The sequence below is a fragment of the Corvus brachyrhynchos genome, unplaced genomic scaffold (assembly GCF_000691975.1).
Source record: "Corvus brachyrhynchos isolate BGI_N302 unplaced genomic scaffold, ASM69197v1 scaffold32, whole genome shotgun sequence".
NCBI lineage: Eukaryota > Metazoa > Chordata > Aves > Passeriformes > Corvidae > Corvus > Corvus brachyrhynchos.
Genome location: NW_008237919.1, coordinates 10,598,518 through 10,617,665, shown reverse-complemented (window position 1 = coordinate 10,617,665; position 19,148 = coordinate 10,598,518). Strand labels below are relative to the sequence as shown.

The 19,148-nt window shown below is 35.8% G+C and overlaps 1 protein-coding gene across 1 annotated transcript in view; it reads right to left on the bottom strand.

Moving 5' to 3' along the window:
• Window positions 1–18,602, bottom strand: part of CAND1 (cullin associated and neddylation dissociated 1) — a 22,938-nt gene extending 4,336 nt beyond the window's left edge. The window contains exons 1-13 of the mRNA XM_008632799.2: window positions 18,425–18,602; window positions 11,497–11,651; window positions 9,587–9,710; window positions 8,910–9,166; window positions 8,722–8,827; window positions 8,097–8,242; window positions 6,779–7,071; window positions 5,983–6,124; window positions 3,860–5,353; window positions 2,985–3,080; window positions 1,097–1,266; window positions 835–999; window positions 497–604 (exon numbers count right to left, since the gene is read on the bottom strand). Of these exons, the coding sequence (XP_008631021.1) occupies window positions 497–604; window positions 835–999; window positions 1,097–1,266; window positions 2,985–3,080; window positions 3,860–5,353; window positions 5,983–6,124; window positions 6,779–7,071; window positions 8,097–8,242; window positions 8,722–8,827; window positions 8,910–9,166; window positions 9,587–9,710; window positions 11,497–11,651; window positions 18,425–18,564 (3,396 nt within the window). The 5' untranslated portion in view covers window positions 18,565–18,602. The remainder of the gene's footprint in view (window positions 1–496; window positions 605–834; window positions 1,000–1,096; window positions 1,267–2,984; window positions 3,081–3,859; window positions 5,354–5,982; window positions 6,125–6,778; window positions 7,072–8,096; window positions 8,243–8,721; window positions 8,828–8,909; window positions 9,167–9,586; window positions 9,711–11,496; window positions 11,652–18,424) is intronic.
• Between the last annotated feature and the right edge of the window lie 546 nt (window positions 18,603–19,148).

The window sequence follows — 19,148 nt, the reverse complement described above, 5'->3', positions numbered from 1 at the left end:
GGAATGGAAGGAAAATAATTACAAAGATCCAATAATCTTGTAATATACATGAAGAAGAGGTGGGGTAAATGACAAAAAGCCTAACAAAACCAGGACTACTTTACACTGCCTTCATCAGCCAAATGCTTGTCTGAAATAACATCATCATCAGAAGTCAGAAAAACTCTCAGTATTCCAGTTTTACTATTTATAATGAAGTGAGATTTACAAGCTGTCCAAGTGGCAGCTAAATTTTTAAGGAACGAAAGAAGAGGCATCAAAGAAACAGAGGATTTTTAAAAAGAAGCTTACAAATCTACCTCTCCGTTTGTAATTTAAATAAATTTAACACTTGTACAAAGATCCATTCATTTCTAATCTAATTATCCTGCCTACTGCAGCTTATCAACTATAACTCAGGAAATGCTGCAGCAGTACAGAGGTATTCTTTACACACGAGTTCATTTATATTTCTGTAAGAAAACACAAAATAATGAACATAAGTAAACAGAAATACCTTAGTTGTACATGTAGCACGCAAAGGTTCGACAAGCCTGTCCAATCTCTGCAGCACCGCGCTTGGACAAAGGGTAGACAGTCTCACCAACATTAAAAAGGTGAGCATCTAGGGTGAGGAAAAAACCCAATTCAACAACAGTTATGCCTGGCACAGATATGGAGATATATTTCCTACAGTGCTGTGTAACCTTTTGAACAGTCACATTTTAATGAAAATGGCAAATGTAGTGAAATACTTAAGCACATGAAGTAATATTTTTACCATTTCAGTCTATTCACTATTTAAAAAATATTTTGACAAAGTTCCTGCTTTCACAGAGAAAAATGACAGCTAACCTTAATATCATAGTGATCCTTCAGACCATCTTCAACATGGTTTAAGAATTCAAATATATCTAGTCTATCCAAACAGCTATCCAATAGAGTATACATGCACTCAAAAGCTGCTTTCCTTATGTCCAACCCATCATCAACTGTATGCTTAAATGGTCCCATTTCCACCTGTGAGTGAATAAAAAAAAAAAAGTTAAGTAACACACTTAAAAAAAAAAAAAATCTACTTACATATATTTAGCACTGTTTTGCTCAGTTAACATACCTCTCTGATTAATTCCTTTCTGACTTTTGTTTCATTGTAAAGATGAGGAAGCACAGTATCTAAGAGGTCCCTTATCAAAGATGGTTTATTGTGGGCAGCTGAATTAAATGTCACTAGGGCTACTCTCCTGACATTGAGATCTGGGTCCTCCAGAGTTTTCAGAAAATCACCTGCAAACAGATACAGTAAGAAAGAACCTATGAGAATCTTTTTCATTTGCAACTTTAAAAATATCTTTGCTTAGTTTTAAACTTTCAAAAAGACCTATTTAGTGGACGAGTTATTTTAATGTAACAGACACCCGCTATTTCAGTGACTACACAAATAAAGATTAATTATAATCATATGAAAAGTATTAATAAAATTATTATATAGTATTTCATATAATGAAACAGTAGTAGAAGAAACACCATCAAAATAAATGGCCATCACAATGACATTTCAACTTTTTTATAAAGATACAGCATGTAAATGAATGAAAATTACATTTAACCTTTCCTTTTCTCCACTTATTAAAATTCTCTCAAAATATGCATTGGAAAACCAATTTCAATTTCTGCAGTTCAGGAATTCGAGAACACTGCTAAAGGAAACTATCAACATACTGATTTTTAACCCCCAAATGGGCATACACTGAGAATACCTAAATTACTATAAAATAGGCCTACTCAGTATATATTAATGTAGCACCACATCTCCCCATCCCATCCTACCTTTGGGCATTTTTAAATTAGATTTTTCTATACTTCCATAACACAGCCTTTTAAAAATGAATGACAGCATGAATATATCCTGAATGTTTGTGAAGTTGTACTAGCAACTTCCATGAGGAGTGAACATTTTCGAAGGAGAAAACCAACAAGGTGTAAAAAACAAACACCCACCAAAAAACTGAGTAACAAAACTCCAAATGACTGAGATTTTTAAAGCACTAGATACTGGTAGCATTTCAAATTTCAATCAATAAATATTTCCAGAAACCAAAGGGGCATGGCAGCTTCAGTAGGAGGGGGAAAAAACCTACAAGCATCATTCTTGAATACAATATTTAAAAAAAAAAAAAAGTGCTTAGTGATGAAAATAACACATAGTAACTGACTTAATTTCCCTATAAATAAAACCTTGCTCTTCACAAAACTTTATGCTTTTAAGGATAAATCTCTTTGCCCCGTTAGGTTAAGAAGCACAGAAGATTTTTTTATAGATCTTTAAACCTGCAATTAATCAAGCATAAAACATTCACCATACCATATTAAAAAAATCTACAATACTTTGTTATACAAATGAGAAAAGATAAAAAAAGCCACAGCATCCCATAGGTCTTTATCATACTGGTGTTACATCGAAAGCTCTGATTACATTATCCCTGTATAAAAACATACACAGTTCCAAATGCTTTTAGACCATAAGCATTACAGAATCATAACGACCTATGTTTACAATTCAAAACCTGGTAATACTCAGAATAATTCACACAAGCATACATGTTTTAAGCACTGAATGTAAAATATTCCCAAGACCACACTTCTGGGTGAATATAGTACACCTTACTACATCAAACTGATATAATTTTGCAAAAACACAGGAAAGGAAATCAGCTTTTGGATCCCATCCTACTAAAAACCCTAGCTTCTTGTATTGCCCATCACAGATTCAATACATAGACTTTTTAATCACACTATTTTTACTGATCAGAATTCAAATAAATTACTGTTAATATAAATAATTGGCTATTATAGACATATCTTGTAACTCTTCTAATAGTTATCACTAGCAGCTAATTCTAGTATCTTCAAAATATTTATTTCTGGTAACACAAAGAACAAATTTTAAATGTAATTCTATTGCCTGAAAACATAGAAGTTGTCAGTATAAGTAGAGTACTTACCTATGCAGTTCTTCAAGAGTGGGTCTATGGGTTGTGGATGATCAGAAATAGTGAACTTAACAGCAGTAACCACTGAACTTCGAGCGTATGAGGACCCTAATATGAAACAAAGGTGTGAAAATGCAAGATTAAAACAGAAAAACAACAGAATCTAAATCATGTTCAATGCCACTCATTCCTCGTAGACTTCTAATATTCATAAGAACAGCAAACAAGAAATGCTATTTATTACTAGCAGTGCAATACGTAACTCAAATAAATCTATGGATAAAACATTTTAAACAGGGGAAAAATACCATAGCATTGTAATAAGCATGTAATGTTATCTCCTACAGAAAAATTGAACAATAAGCCTATTAAAACAGATTATTTATGATTACAAATAGGCCTACAAAAAACCTCTCCCCTCTATAGCAGAAACACGTGAAGAAAACATGTGAATATGGTTCTTGATATGAGACTGATTCATTATGTGCAAAGATCCTTCCTAATCCTCGAAAATTTCAGAACCCTTATCTGAAAATCAGGAACATAGTAATTTACACCAAAAGCTCAAAATGTTGCAATTGGTTTGTTAATTTGTCCCTTAGTCGCCCATGCTCCTTCTCCTTTAAGTTTATAGCTCCTTCTTAAATGTAACATTGTTAATTGAAATATAAAGTCTGAAAGCAGAACACAAGTAATTCTTGTTGTGCATGACTAACAACTTCTAGTAAAAATAGAAAACCTTAAAATTCCATTGTTTGGTGGGGGGGAGCAAAACTTCAAGAGGATCACAACATTTAAGGAAATAATTTGAAAAACGAATCAATTTATTAATAGGTATCATAAAGCCATCTCCTACGATACATACATGCATTACTACTACTCCTCACCTGATGCCAAGTATCCCTTCAGTCGTGGAAGCAGAGTCTCTGGGTCTATTAACGTAAGCTTGCCCAAGCATTCAGCAACAACATTCCTTGTACCCTCTTCTGCACATTCACAGTGTTTCAGGAGTAAGGCCCAGATGTTCTCAACATATGGTTTGAGACCAATCACTGATGCAGAGCTAATTATTTCTTTCAAGGAATGCAGAAGAAGGTATTGCCTCTTAGGTTGACTGGTTATTTCTTGTAGGACAAATGGCAGATACTCAGGAAGATTGCCAACACTAATACTGCCTAAGGCATATGATGCCGCTGACTTGACTTCTTCACTAGGAGAAGAGAACGCTTCCAGTATTACAGACTTCAGCTCAATTTGTCCACTTAAGTCAATGTGGTGCCCAACTTCCCCAAGAGAAAGCAAAGCCAAAAGACGAATGGAATCTGTGGACCTTGAGTTCTTAACGTCTTGAATGAACTGACCTACAACAGCCGGTCCTTCCTTAGGGCAGGCTCGAGTAAGGGCAGCAACACATTTGGCAATGGAATAGTAAGACTGCTTGTGAGTAAGTGCTGTGCTCTGCGAGTACACTGGACCCGTTAGCATGCGCAGTAAATCCATATAGCCTAAATTATTTGTACCAGTCACAACCAAAGCTTGGAAAAATTCTAGCATGGCACTAAGTGCTCCACCCTGAAGTAGGGGTGATCTTACCAGCCCAATAAGTTCATTGAGAATGGAGCCACTAATCTTTGACAGGGAGGAAGGATATACTTTAGCCAGCGTTGTCAGAAAACTGATGGCCATCTGTGATACATGCATATCACTTTCGCTAATCAGAGGTGGAAGCTCATCCAGGACTGCATCAATCATGGCAGCTGTCAAGCTGTCACTGTAATTCTTAATTAAAATATCTAGCGCAGAAAGAGTACCCAGCTTCAAAGCTCGCTGGTTCTTTCTCAAAAAAGAAGCAAGAATAGGAACTCCTTCCCCAAGGATTGGTCTCAAATCTATCTTCAAAGGAGAACCAGCAATCAATGTCATGGCCTTCACTGTAGTTAACCGAGTGATCTCATTCTTCAGTCTCTCTAGAAAGATCTGAAGTGTACTAGGCAGGTCTGTGCCTAGACTGTCACCAAGGCTACAAATTATTTGACCCATGCAAGATATTGCCCTTTCTTTCACCTCCTGATCAATGTCAGCAGCCTTTAATCTCTTGATTGTACAAGTAAACAAATCTTTGATGTAAGGAGTAGCATCAAAGGAAGTAGGCTGGTCTAAAGGACGAATGACCTTCACAAGTTGTTGGGTAACCAAAAGTGCCTCTGATGTTATCTTGTAAAATGGGTCACCAACACAAGCTACAACTGGAGGTACCAATGCTTGAACATGAGGATGAAAGACTTGGGGAGAATGATTGCAGAGGATCACATACAAACAGGACAAAGCATCTATCTTCAGATTAGAAGAACTTGATTTGTCATTCAGTGAAAAAATTATTCCTGGAAGAAACCAAAAAATGTATTTTTAGGGCAGGTATTTATAGAGTCTGCTATAACACGTTAAAATTCCTGAAGGAAGGCAGCTCTACTGAATTTATGTCTTCTGGCTCCCCATCTTTTTGAACGCTTCCAAACCCCTTTCATCATTTTATTCAACCAATTAGTTTTTAAGCTTCCTCTATGAAAAGATATGGGCCATTCAATGGTTTATGACATATTTTCTTAATTATAAAGGAATTCTGAACCTTTAACATTTCCAACCTTACTTTCGACCACTACTTCAAATTTCAACATTTTAAGTTTTAAAAGCTGAACTATGGACAGCATTTTTCTCTGTTGGGATGGAAAAGAAGGCAGTTTGACCTTGTAATTAAGAAGCAAATTAACTTCTTTTTTTTTAATAAAGAAGAAAAAACCTTCAATCTTCTTTTCAAGATTAATGGAAATATATAACTAAAATATTTATATGGATCCACATAATAGCTGATTATTTTGCCATTTTATTTCAACAGAAGCTACACTTCAAAGCTTTTGCAAAATGTGCAGTCAGGACTTAAATATTTTGATGTTTCAGAACTTCACATACCATTTATTAATAAATATTTAAGTTAATGCTGTGTTTCTCATACCTGGTACAAGTACAGGAACATGTTGAGTTAGGGCTCCAGGTAACACATTTACTAGCTCAGTCAGCATGTTAAAGCAGCACTGACGTGTCTTCACACTTTTCTCCTTCATCTGTTTGTGCAAGGCTTTAACTATGTTGGGAACCTGTAATCATCACACATCTGTTAATTGATTCAATAGCTGGCATTTCTTTCATTATTGATCACTGGGGGAGGATATAAAGAAATATGTGCAACCTAACCCTCTGATTTCTCTACAGAACTAGAGAAGTTATAGAAATACTGGGAAATAAAGATTCAAAATAATTGCTTTTAAAAAAAAAGTAATTTAGCTTTGAAAGGTGATTTGCATTAATAAAACCATAGAGAGCAACAATTGAAAAGTCAGCTAAATAATTCCCTTAGAGAAGTTTTTCAGCATTATCCTTTTTATTCTGCAAGTAAAATATATTGCAGCAGATCAAGTTTTATCTTGATCATTAGAGCTTATGTCTGGATATAGAACGCACAAAGTAACTCTTGCTTTGGCAATCTGGCTAAATGACATAGGACATGCAACTTTCGCAGGTGAGTAAACAACTGAAATTAAATAAGCACATTTGTACAAGTCAATTTCAGTTTCTAAGACTACTGCTGCATTTTTTTTTGGGCCAGTTTACCCAGCTTGCTCTCTATGTTAGTACTACATGAATAAACTGTAACCTGTGTATGAAGAAAGCATGATAAAGCACATTGAATGAACTATCCTTATGAACTTCAATATGTCTTCTCAAAGATAACAAAAATCTTCACAAATAACCTGACTCTGAAGCATTGTCAAAGGTGTTTCTCCTTGTTCCATTGCATCAGGATCACAAAGCCAACTTTGCACAGGTCGAGTTTGTTTTAAAAGAGAAAGATATGCATGAAAAACATCTGCTTTAACATTCTCTTCACGTTCTTTGAATCTGGCTATTAAAGCAGGAGATACAGTTTTGTAGAATTCCGGAAGCATTTCGTGTCGTGTGCTAACCACAGCATCCAGACATTTAGCAGCTGCACGCCTCACTTTCCAGCTCATGTCATCATCATCACTATATTCATCATCGCTCCCTTGAAAAAATAAATGCATATGTTCAAGTCTAGACAAGCAAAGCATCAAGTTTTATTTTAAACAATTAAAAAGAATACAGTTGGGTTCTTTGCATAAGATGCACTAAGAAATAGGTTCAGAATTATGTTAAAAACCATACATTATAAAAGCCTTCTAAACAGCCTAACTTGTAATTCTAAACCAATTTTTTCATGCTAGTCTTGCACACATATTAATTTAAGCTGCCAACAGGAAGAGGAGCTCCCCATCATATTTCCAGCCTGACTACTGATTTAAAGCATATTCCTCCTCATTCATGACATAAACAACAAAGGAACAATGAATACTAGCTGATCAAGATTCAACAAATTATTCTGTCTGCTTCTTTCTAGGGGTGGATCAAACTACACAGCATCCCCAAAAATAACAAAAAAGTATAAAATAAACAATATAGATTTTTCAGGTCTTAAAGCAACAACTATGCAGCTCACTCCTTCCTTAAGTAATGAGAATGTTATGCTCTCAGTTCAGATTACTTGTGTGTCCAAGTCTTCACAAAGCTTACATCTGGCAATGCTTGCCACCATATTAAAAATAAAATACCTTATGCCTTTCAGTCTGAAACACTTTTACCCTACCGAAAAATATTGAGTCATTTTCAATCTATTCTGATTTTATGCATTGGGTACCAATATATGATAGTGGAAAGTAGTGAGAAGCCTTTCCCATCCTGTATATGTATTTTCCATTCATTAATTGATGTTCTTACTTTAGTTATATCACGCCACACACTTCTGATTTTTCCACCTTTCAAGGATTTTAAAAATATTTATCTTGTACTTTTATGTTCACCCTCAGAACTACCGATCTCCAGCAACAACATCCTATACTTTTATTCCAAGAAGTGAGTTCATTAGCTATGTTTAAAAGAGGTACAAAATAGTCAAATACTGGTACTCAGGAGTAATATCACCCATACCAATTTTCTCAGATGGGTGCAGGATCAAAAGCTCATCCTCTCCCCCAAACCAAAAAGAGAATATACCTTGATCATCATCATCACCACCATCAGCATCCATAGCATTTTCATCTTCATCTTCATCATCGTAATTGTAATTAGGATCATAAGTAAGATATTTAAGACAAATGTTTATAATAGTAGATACATGAGGATAAACTTCTTTAGGACACCTGTGTAATATAAAAATACAATCAATGTCAAATTACTCCGAAGTACTAAAACATTCCTAAAAGATTTCATGTTGCATACTGTACTTTGGAGACATTAGCCAAGACAACTTTAAGGCATCCATCTGAACTACAGAAATTCGAAGGGAAGGTCAGAAAGGGCAATGCCACTGTGTAACAGGATCTTCTAGACTGGAAGGTTGCAAAGGACTCAGATATGCCTTTGGATACCAATTTTTTATCACGGCTATTGGACACAAATATTATTAGAATACTTCCCACTTCTCGTTTGCACAAACAGCAGTGCAGACACAACACACTGCTTAAGAGTTAAGTTACCAGCGAGTTATAGGAACTGTTCCAGCACAAAGCTTGCATAAGAATATTTTGTATGAAGGAAACTCTCTCTTGACAGCTTACAACCAAATGACACACTATTAGATCTTAAGAAAGCCTGAAACAGGTACCCATGAATGACTTACCTCCTAACAAAAGATTCAAAGGCTTGAATGCAGTACTCTCGTAGCTCATCATCATCTACATTACAAAACTTTACAACCAAAGGAATTATTTTCTCAAGATATTCACCTGGTAAGAGAAAAAAACAAGCTAAGTAATTACTCTCACCAAAAAACTTCAAGGTAAAAGATAATTTATGTATTTTTCTTACCTATTCTATGACCTGCTTGCCTACTGATAGCAGCAATACACTGTATATAGGTCCTAGTTGTTGACATGGAATCATTTTTAGACAGCTCTGTCAACAGATGTTCAATGAGGTCAACAAAAACCATATTGCCACAACTCATGACCAGGTGACCAAGAGCAATGATGGTTCTTTTCCTCACAGCAAGTCTTGGGCTGGTCAGCTGGGGGAGCAGACAGGTCAGAATTGAAGGATGGAAGTTAACAAGCAGTCCTCCTTGCCTTAAAACAGACAAAACACAAACTCAAAACCAATTGAATCTAGATAACTTTGTTCATATACTGTAAAACAATCCTTCAAATATTCCCCAAACATCACAAAGATTCCAATCAAGTCTTTAAATTTCAGTTTCTGGAATTTTTTAAAAGAAGAAATGAGTTTAAAATATACCCTCAAAGCAATAAACATAAAAATAAGCTTAAAACTACAGTTCTCAGACGATTAAATAATAATTGATCTATCAATCAATTATCTTCAATACATTCACTTTTTTTTTTTAATTAAGTTTCATCTACACTTAATATTACCATATTATTTCATAGAACTTTGAGTAATTTGATTTTAACATTTGGAAAACTGAAGTTCAAGCTTTAAGGAATATTTATGAGCATTCACCAGCATATTAAAGGATGGATGTTTACCTGCTCAGCATATCAGCCATAATATCCAGTGCCTCAAGTTGAACAGACACATCTTCCTGCTTGGCTATAGCACTAGTGAGACGCCCTGTGATCTTTTTGCAAACATTAGCTGCTAAGGCAGAACCTGAAAGTACAACCAAACCTCAGCATTTCCATAATATTAAAAAAATACAGTTTTTAACACCAGAGATCATGTTTGTGACTATGGAAAGCAACTGAATCTACATAAAGAAGCTTTTTCCACCCAACAAAACGAGCTTAAACAGCCACTGTGTTTATTAATGTCATGTACGCTCTGCATTAGTGCTGAAAGACTATTTATGTACAAACACACTAAGCAGGAGGGCTTCTTGTCCCAGAAGGTATACACAACAGAAAAACACTGATTTTGGAAGGGCAAGCAATGGAAAATGAAGGCCACAACAAGTCTAGAGCAATAAGTGAAAGGACTATAGGTAAAAATGAAGGCATAAACTGTATGGTAAGGAAAAGCACAGAAGTAGATAGAGCCACTTCGAAAGAATGGCAAAAAAAACCAAAATAAAACAACTTTGCACAAGAAGCTACTTAAAAAGTACCTGAAATACTACTGAAACATTTGAGAAAGGGGGGAAAGTTTATCTCCAAAGTATTTTAAAATACAAGTAAAAATGTCTTTACAACAACTTCATAGTTCCCCCTTCCTCCAATTGGCTAACATTATTTCAAGTAATTATGAGAAGGAACTCATGTCATGGTAATGACTGCCCAGTGGTTAGTACTCATCTTCACATGCATGAAACTCTTCTAATCACATTTTGCGAATTTCAATGTGAAATTAACACCATTCCAACCTATGGTGAATCTAGTTTATATGTATTGTGGCTCATTCTTAACTACAACTAAAATTAAAATATAACAACTAGACAGTCTATTGTGTTATCATGAAGGCTAAGACAAAGATACAACAATCTGTGTTTGAGTTGGGAGCAAGAAATTGTTGTTTATTTTTATATTAGGAATATTAATTATATTGAAAGATTTTGCTACATTTTTGTTTGAGCTTTACCTCCACCAAAAATATCCTTTTGTTTTGTGTAGGCAAACAAAAGTGTAAAAGCTTAAAACAATTTACTTAAAATTAGTTATTTATGCAAAGCTTATGCATCTCACTGCTGCTTGATAGAAGCAAGATTTACACGTCAATTTTCAAAAAGGATATTAAAATCAGAGCTTTTTTTTTTAATTCAAGGGACCTCAATCTCTAAAAATGTAATTTCCAAAGCCTTTTAAATCACTCTCTATTCTCATTCATATCCTACACTATGATATCTGAGAAGCACTTGAGTAAAAAAGTAATGCTATTAACTGATGTGCTGTTCAACATTAGTATCTCTTTTAGAGGAAAGACTGCCTTCGTTTAAACCTGCAGGTAAGACTTTCACTAATTTAACAGGCAACTGTCAGAAACACAAGGTACTTCCCAAAACAATTCCTGGAAAGTGAGATAAAAAATCAGACGGTTAAAGAAAAATACAAGAGTTGTAATCAATTTTAAAGTGTACTATCAATCAAAAACCAAGATGAGATTTAGCTATTACTGCAGCCTATAACTGCTCCACCAGGCAATTATTAAAATAGAAACTTTTACACTCAACTTGTTATACTGAAGTTCATATTCTCTGAGCTTGCTTTCCACATTAATGCAATCCTTCAGTAAAAAATAATTTCTTAAACTAGTAGAATTTGGCAATATAGTCAGAGAAGGAGAAACTGAAAGGGTATTTGTGCCATATGTTTTTACCCTAACCAAAACTAGTTCCAATGCCAAATTAACTGAATCCTCTTCCCTAAAATCCCCAACTTTTGTTTTTTTTTTTTTTAATTAGTAAATGATACAACTACATAGCCTTGAGTACAAAATGTCTTACCACTGGAAGCTGGGGGGAGTTCTCCAATCACAGTTTTAAGACCAATGCTTGAAATGTCACGTAACTGTTCTTTATCTGAAAGCATGTTTGTACAGAGGGTATCTACAATGGTCTCCACTTGATACTCCTTCACTTTACTCACCAGAGGTCCCAGGCTGTATAAACAAGAGGAAAGTATTATATTGGCAACAATATTATTTCAGTATTTTGCATTCAAGTCATAAACTTAAGGCTGGTTTTGGTAGCAACACAAAGCAGAATTTTAAAATCTGAAAACCTTCATCTGGTGGGACTGATAACTTGCCTCCACCATTAATCTAGTAACAAAATACTTGTTTAGTACATTTTTTTATTTGGAGCTGGAAATTGTTTTCGTACGGCTGTTCTGCTTCAGTCTCAAAACCAGAGTCCCTTTTACTTCTCAGTTGACAACAAGATTTATAACAAAAATTAACCTAAGCCAGAGCCATCAGTTTATATGCTTGACCATCACTGCCTGCTTAATTCACAGACAAGTAAGCAATACTTGTAATTACCGCATCTTTATTCTATGGAACGTTTGGATTTGGTCACGGCTCTATGCAGTAAGACAAACCCAAAATACATCTTCCATCCCCAAACTTGTTATATGTAGCCCACTGCTGCTACCCTTTTTTGCCTGGTCCAAGAATTCACAGGGGCAAGACCTAATTACTATAAAAAATGCCCAGCAGAAGCAAAAGGCAGAAAGCAAGACATGCAAACAGGAGAAGGACATGGACAAGCAAGGCCTTGCACTCAAGCACTGTGTGTGACTTACTGTATGACAAAAACCAGAGTAAGGTTCAAAATTTTGGCATCAGTGGTCTGTCACCACATTAGGCAAACCTGGAGCTTCTCTTTCAGTGGCCACGCTCACAATGCCTTACCTCCCATGAACTCAGAACAGTGTTTGCACTTGAAGCACAACACTTAGATTAACACCCAGGAATATGCAATTCCCAAGGTAATCACCTATAGCACTTTCCATGCCTTCCTTCACAAACCATAACCTGCTTGGTTTCCTTCTCTCCCTGCCCACCCTATTCATGTGGTAAAACCTGCTGAAAGTACATGTGTGTGTGGGCCAGGAGAAGGGTGGGCGGGGAGGCAGCAAAGACAAAACATATTTGCCAAAACCAGGCACTGAAATATCACTTAAAACTAACTCAGTTTTGTTAATGCACAGAACTTGGAACTAATTTGACATTAGTCAAACTAGGGCACAGACATCTGAAACTGCTGCTTTATGATCACATCAATGCCACAAATTCAGGAAGATGGCAATTTACTAATTTTGCAGAGTATTTCATGGAGATTTACAGATAACATTAAAATAAATACATGAGAACAACTTTGGGGTTACATTTTTAGAAGATACAGCATACAGATATCTCAAGAGAACTGTTACTTGAGATACTGACTAGTATCTGATCAAAGGCATAAAAAGAAGCCCTTTAAGTGCACAGAAATGAAGACGTAATGGATGGTTTCTCACTTGCTTCAGCAGATCCTGCAGAAATGAACAGCTCTGACAGAGCCCCCTTCATTAAAGGCAGTCGGACCTCATGCCCTAACCTGACACTGCCCTTTAATTTAGGGAAAGGGCACTGCACTGGATTCCTTAGATTCAATTAAACTATCTCTACAGCCACTAAACTCCCGAGATTAGGGGGTTAGAGGACCATATCCACAATCTAATCTGGTCATTTTACTGTTTCAGTAATGTTAAATTAATAACGCATTATTAAAATAATTTCTGAACACTGATACTGGTAAAGACTTTTTGCCTCTAACTGAAAAACTCCTGATAAATCCATACACAAACATCTGCAAACACAGATTATTACCAATAATTATCTCTGAGACACAATACATCATGCCATCCCTGGGTGCAGTTGAAACATTTCCTCCAGTTGCTGAAAAAGTCCACAGCTTTCTCCACAACTTCATTTCACTCTTCAGTCAAGCTTTCCCTTCACTGTGATTCACTGACTCATCTATATACACAGTTTCTCTTCAAATACACACCACTGTCAGTGGCTACTCACAGCACTGTTGCACTCAGCTACCCTTGGTGCATAGTAAATTGTTTTGCAAGCAACACAAGGACAAATCAACTAGAACAGAAACCTATAGAATTCCACGGTAAAATGACTCCATAGTAGTCCACAGAAATTAAATTTCCTACACATTTCAGTCAACAGACTACGGTATACAAGGTTAAAAACCCCTTGTTTTAAACCTGAACTGTTGAAGAACTACTGAATTCTTTTGATTTAAATATATTTATTTTTCAAATGCAACCTATGACTAATGAAAATAATCACAGCAAGGGCCAGTCAATCAGATTCATCTCAATTAAGAATAGGAAACACTTCTTTGCTACTGTTTTAAAGATGACCAAACCACTGGAATGATATTCACATGAACATGATAAATTACAGTTTCTGGAAAGCATTAAGCCATTTTCTACCTGAAAAGAATCAGCATCTTCAGTCCTATTTATTCAGCCTATTAGTTCAGCAAAGCAGACATAACAATTGTGAAGTAAATTTTACAAAAGATTACCTCAAGCTTTTCTGGCCCTCAAAATCAGTAGATTTCACTTACAGACCTTATCATTAGTCCCAGATTACAAACCAATCTTATCAGAAGTTGAAAATAAACTATAACCTTCTTGTATAAAATCAGTTCTGACCACAAAGCTTTTGCACTTAAGCCTGTATTTTACACACTTGAAGGCCAGTTTGGATAGTTTAAAGTGTTCTTTGAACTTTTCCCTTTCACTAGCCAATAATTTGTGTCTAGGTTCTCTCAAAGTAAAAAGTTCATTCAGATGCCTATGGAAATAAACAACAACACACTGTCTCCTTTAAGTTACACACATTTGGAAATAAAGGTGTTCATAGCATAGCTCCATATTAGGAAGATAGACACCAACATATAATCAATTATAATCTCCAACTGGCATATTTTAACAGCTGTGGAATAAGCACATTTACTTACAAGGAAGAATTAAAATTCACAAATTTAAAAATAAAAAAAAAAATTATTCAAATCACTAGTAAAGCATGATGTGCAGTAGTGTATTCAGAATGCTTTAAAGCTGCTGAACTGGATCAGCCACACAGCAGCCAATACATGCATCATCCTGTTCACACTAATGACTCAGACTCACAGCGTCAGGCAGAGCTCCCTGTATTGAACTACTGCCCAGACAAGTCACTCTCATAAATGCAGAGAAACTACAGTTCCACAAGGGAGGAATCACTGAAAGGGCTTACTTTAATCCCACCTTTTTTTTCCACCATAAATAGATATATATGTGTATGTTTGTCTTCTTACTGGTTACAGGAAATATTTCACAGTGTGAACCAAGAAAAAATTCTATGCATAGGTTTAAATGGCAGAATATCAAAGTGTTCAAAATGAGAAACAGCTCATCCTTAAACACATGAAACAATTAATGTGCAATTTGGGCCAACAGAGCATTACCAACATTATCAGCAATGAGGAACAAGCAATATCAACACAATATCTGGGCTTAGAAAAACCACACTGCTTGAGTAAGCCAGATGCACAGAATTTTAAAAAAGCCACAGGCAATGTAACTACTGCTGCCACAAGGTACACAGGATACCATGCTGGACTACGCTTACAGCTATAAGCTAAGAATACGCTGTAAGAATAGCATTTTCCACACTCCCTGACTGTAAAACAGCCTACAACTATCAGGTAAAACATAAACCATCCCTTCAAAAAAGATGGAGAAAACAAAAATACATTTAATATTTTACAAGCAATTAGGAAAAACAAGGTAAACAACCTGCCATTACTGACATAGGTTTTATCTACTGCCTGCAGTAAGAAGCTTAACAAATAAAACTCAGCTCCCTTCTGTAGGATCAAAGATTACAGCAGGCCAACTTTTACTTCCAAGAGTACTAATGCAGCTCATTAATATCCATTTTTATTCAGAAATGAACTGGACAATCATCTTGCAAGGTAGCTACCCAAGTACCCATGAACCCAAAAACTGACTTCTGCTTTGCTGTTACATGTTTTATGCTGCCCCAAACCAGCACAATGTAACTGAAAGGAGCAAGAACAAAATCACCAGTGTGCTTTGTAGAGACAGTAAGAAAAAAGTTCATCTGCTTTTTAACCAATAGAGCTCTTCTTACTCCAGTGTGAAAGCAAGCAGCGGATAAGGCAAAACCAGGAACACTGCTCACTTGCTGCTACGCTTGCCTAAAAATAAATACTGCTTTATGGCTGCTCCGAGTTGTTTTAAATCTGCTGTGTGCAGTGACCTCAAGAATCAAATCTTCAAAGAGTGAATCTTAGGGAAGAGCTTCATTCAGAGTGTTTCCACTGATCTACCTGCAGAGGAAGCTCCCCTAACAAGCTGCAACACTTTTCTCCCTTCCTCAAGGAAAAATCTACCTCAAGCACAGATAGAAAAGTACATTGGGTTGTCTTAAATTCTCTTTCTATGAGAGAAAATCTCTAATTTAATGGGTCAAGTACCAGTCTAATGAAAGTTACTGCTGATAGTCTCTGAAGTTCACCACAGCATTTAACTTGAGAGATCTAAACACAGTTTATGCTTTCCTCAGCTGAAAGTGCCAAGAAATCCTTAACAGAAATACACAAGAGCACAAAATATTTAAAATTAAAGTCAAGAAAAATATGCTGGCTGAAATTAACTTCCCAATGAATCAGGCTTACACCCAGTGTTGTAGGAGATGGAAGACTTCAGATCAGCTTGAACTGTCTTAAAAAAACCCTATAGCTTAATAGTGTTCAGCCTCTCCCATCCTTCACCCCCACCAATGTTTCTACCAACAGGTAGAATGCAGGAGGTAAGCACTAAGCCAAAACAAAACTAAGTCCCCAAACAAGTCTGTAACAAAACCCGATAAGAAGCAGTGTGAGAAAAGGAACAAGGAGTACAAGAACAGCTAACAGGAAGCAGCAGCAGCATTACGCTTAAAACTGTCATGAACAGTATTTTGAGTACAAGCTGCTTTAAGAAGAGAACACTCTAAAAGAGTGGCGGGGATTTTTTTGTATTCAAGCATATCTGCAAGTGACTGGGATGCCAACAAAAACCAAAACAACACAACTTGATGCATTCCAGAATGTACACGTGACCACCTTCTATATGGATGTTCACAATTCACCTGGTAACTTTTCCACGTTTCTTGTCCCATTGAAGTAAATTTAACACTGTTCCTTAACATTATTTGGATTTCTCAAAAACACTCCAAGCTTGGAACAGATTCTGTCACATTAATTAAATCCATGAGATTTATCAATATATCAAAGTAAACTTAAAAAATTGAAGAACTGTTAATAAGAACAGGACATGCCCACACAGAGGAAGTAATCTATTTTCCCATTCTCTTCCCTTTGCAATCTTTCTTTAATGTTTTAGTAAGCATTACTTATACTTTCAATCCTAAATTCTGACACTGCCATTTAAGATTGTGATATATGTGTCTATGTGCATTGATCCAGACTTCAGAACAACTTTAGGATGTACATTAGAAATGAGTACTGCATGTATGCTGCAATGTAACTTTTCCACAAAACGCTAACTCATACAAAGACAATTCTAAGCCTGAGCCAAGTTTCACAACAATATGCTCTTCTGACTGAGCAGAAGCAATCTGTTTCAAAGCCATGGAACCATGAGGAACTCAGACATTTCAGAAGTTTGAATTAAAAAGAAACAGGGTATTTTGTGTTGTTGTGAAGAGGAGATGCGTAAAACACATTTTAACAAGACTGTATCCCCAGGGACAGTAGTGAAAAAGTAGTGACAATTATAGTGCTAATACACCTAATATCTGGCTTGAAATTTGACATTCCTACACTAGTTTGTCTGTGCAAGATTTTGGTGACCATCACTTAAAACACTTCAGAAGCTGAAGCAAGCACTGCTTCTAAGTGCATAAGCAGAGGTACACACAGGTTTTTTCTGCTTTGCTAGTCTGACAGGGCAAACTACGAAGAATAACAAGCTGAAACAAACTTGGCTAGTCACAACGTGAAACTTCTCAAGCTCTTGTGTACCAAGTTTACTTCAATCCATACCTCACAGAATATAAGTAGTGCATATGGACTATTAAAAAAAACCCTGAGCTGACAAACAAGAAACATTTTCAGGAACACTATATGCCTTTTAAGAGAGGCTCTCTTTAAAGCACACGAAAAGTCAGAATAGCTAAGAACAAGAAGTCATAAGAAATGTAGCACCTCTTCAAAGGGTGCTCTGGAAAGGCCACACCATATGTAAAGTTCAATAAGGTGAGGAAGAGAGGGCAGTGAAGCAACAGAAGTCTCTGAAAGGCAAGTAAATGCACCTTGACCCCATAAAACATTTACAGTTCCTTTAAAGCTTGTAATACCATTAACACAGTGTTCTGAATGTTAGTGAAGAGGTAAGTTCCACATTTGATAACTGAGGCCATATCTTTACCATTTTATGTTTTCATCTCTGCTTGAAAACAACTCCAATACTACAATTCTTCCCCTGCAGATCATCTAAGGTCTCACTGTCTAATATCAATATGGCAACTACCACTGAATTACAAGCTTTTTATACCTATTTAGCAATCAAGAATTATCACCAAAGAACAAGTGTGTCACTTGAATACTTTCAGCAAGGACTGCATGTGCTATCTGGTGCCTGAAACCCCAAATATTAATCCCCAATGTCAACAAAAGCTAGTTTTTTAAGTTACAACAATTAAGGCAGGTAGTCTACAAGAACAAGGGTTCCTTTGTGGACATCAATTTCATATTATTTTGTGTAGCAATGGTTGCTTGAGTTTACAAAGGTGCTTTATATTGTTCAGTCATCATACAATTCTTTACTACACAGAAAAAGAATACCTACCATTTGACAGCTAAGTTTTGCACCTCACCATTTTTATCTTCCAGTAATTTCAAAATCATCTTCACCACCTTTCTTTCACTGTCATCATCCAGCTTGATAGAATCTTTCTGTAGTTCTGTCATCAAGTCATTAGTAGCCATAAACCTGACAAAAGATGGTAAGATAATTATTGCTAAAGGAATACACGTTATTCACAGTGCTCAGGATTCAAGATTCTGTTTCCATCATTTGTTATCAAACAAATCACATTTCACATTGAATTACTGCTGTCTGTTTTGTGATGCAAGTAACATTTATAAAACAGAAAGGAAGAAAAACTGTATTTGAAAATGACAATAACTTTGCGTTAGGTCATCACCTTTCTGTTATGAGAACAGCTACATATTTTACTTCCAGCATTTACATTATATTCCACATAATCTCCACAAAGAAAAACTGTCACTTTCACAGATTTTAAATAGTCCTTTCATTAGCTATACTGACGTTGTAAAAAACAAGCTTTTTTAAAAACTTCGTTAAAAAAATTATCTCTGCTCTGAGTTTATTTTAAAACAGGTTTTAAGCAAGAAGCAAAATATAGTTTCTCAAACATTCTCCCATAAAATTCACAAAAGCCAAACTTCAATTAACGAAGGGAGAAATAAAAGTTAAGCTGATGTTCCATGTGTTTTTCATTTTCTTGCCTTGTACAGAGTAGCTTGTTTACAGCCCAGAAAACAGCTGA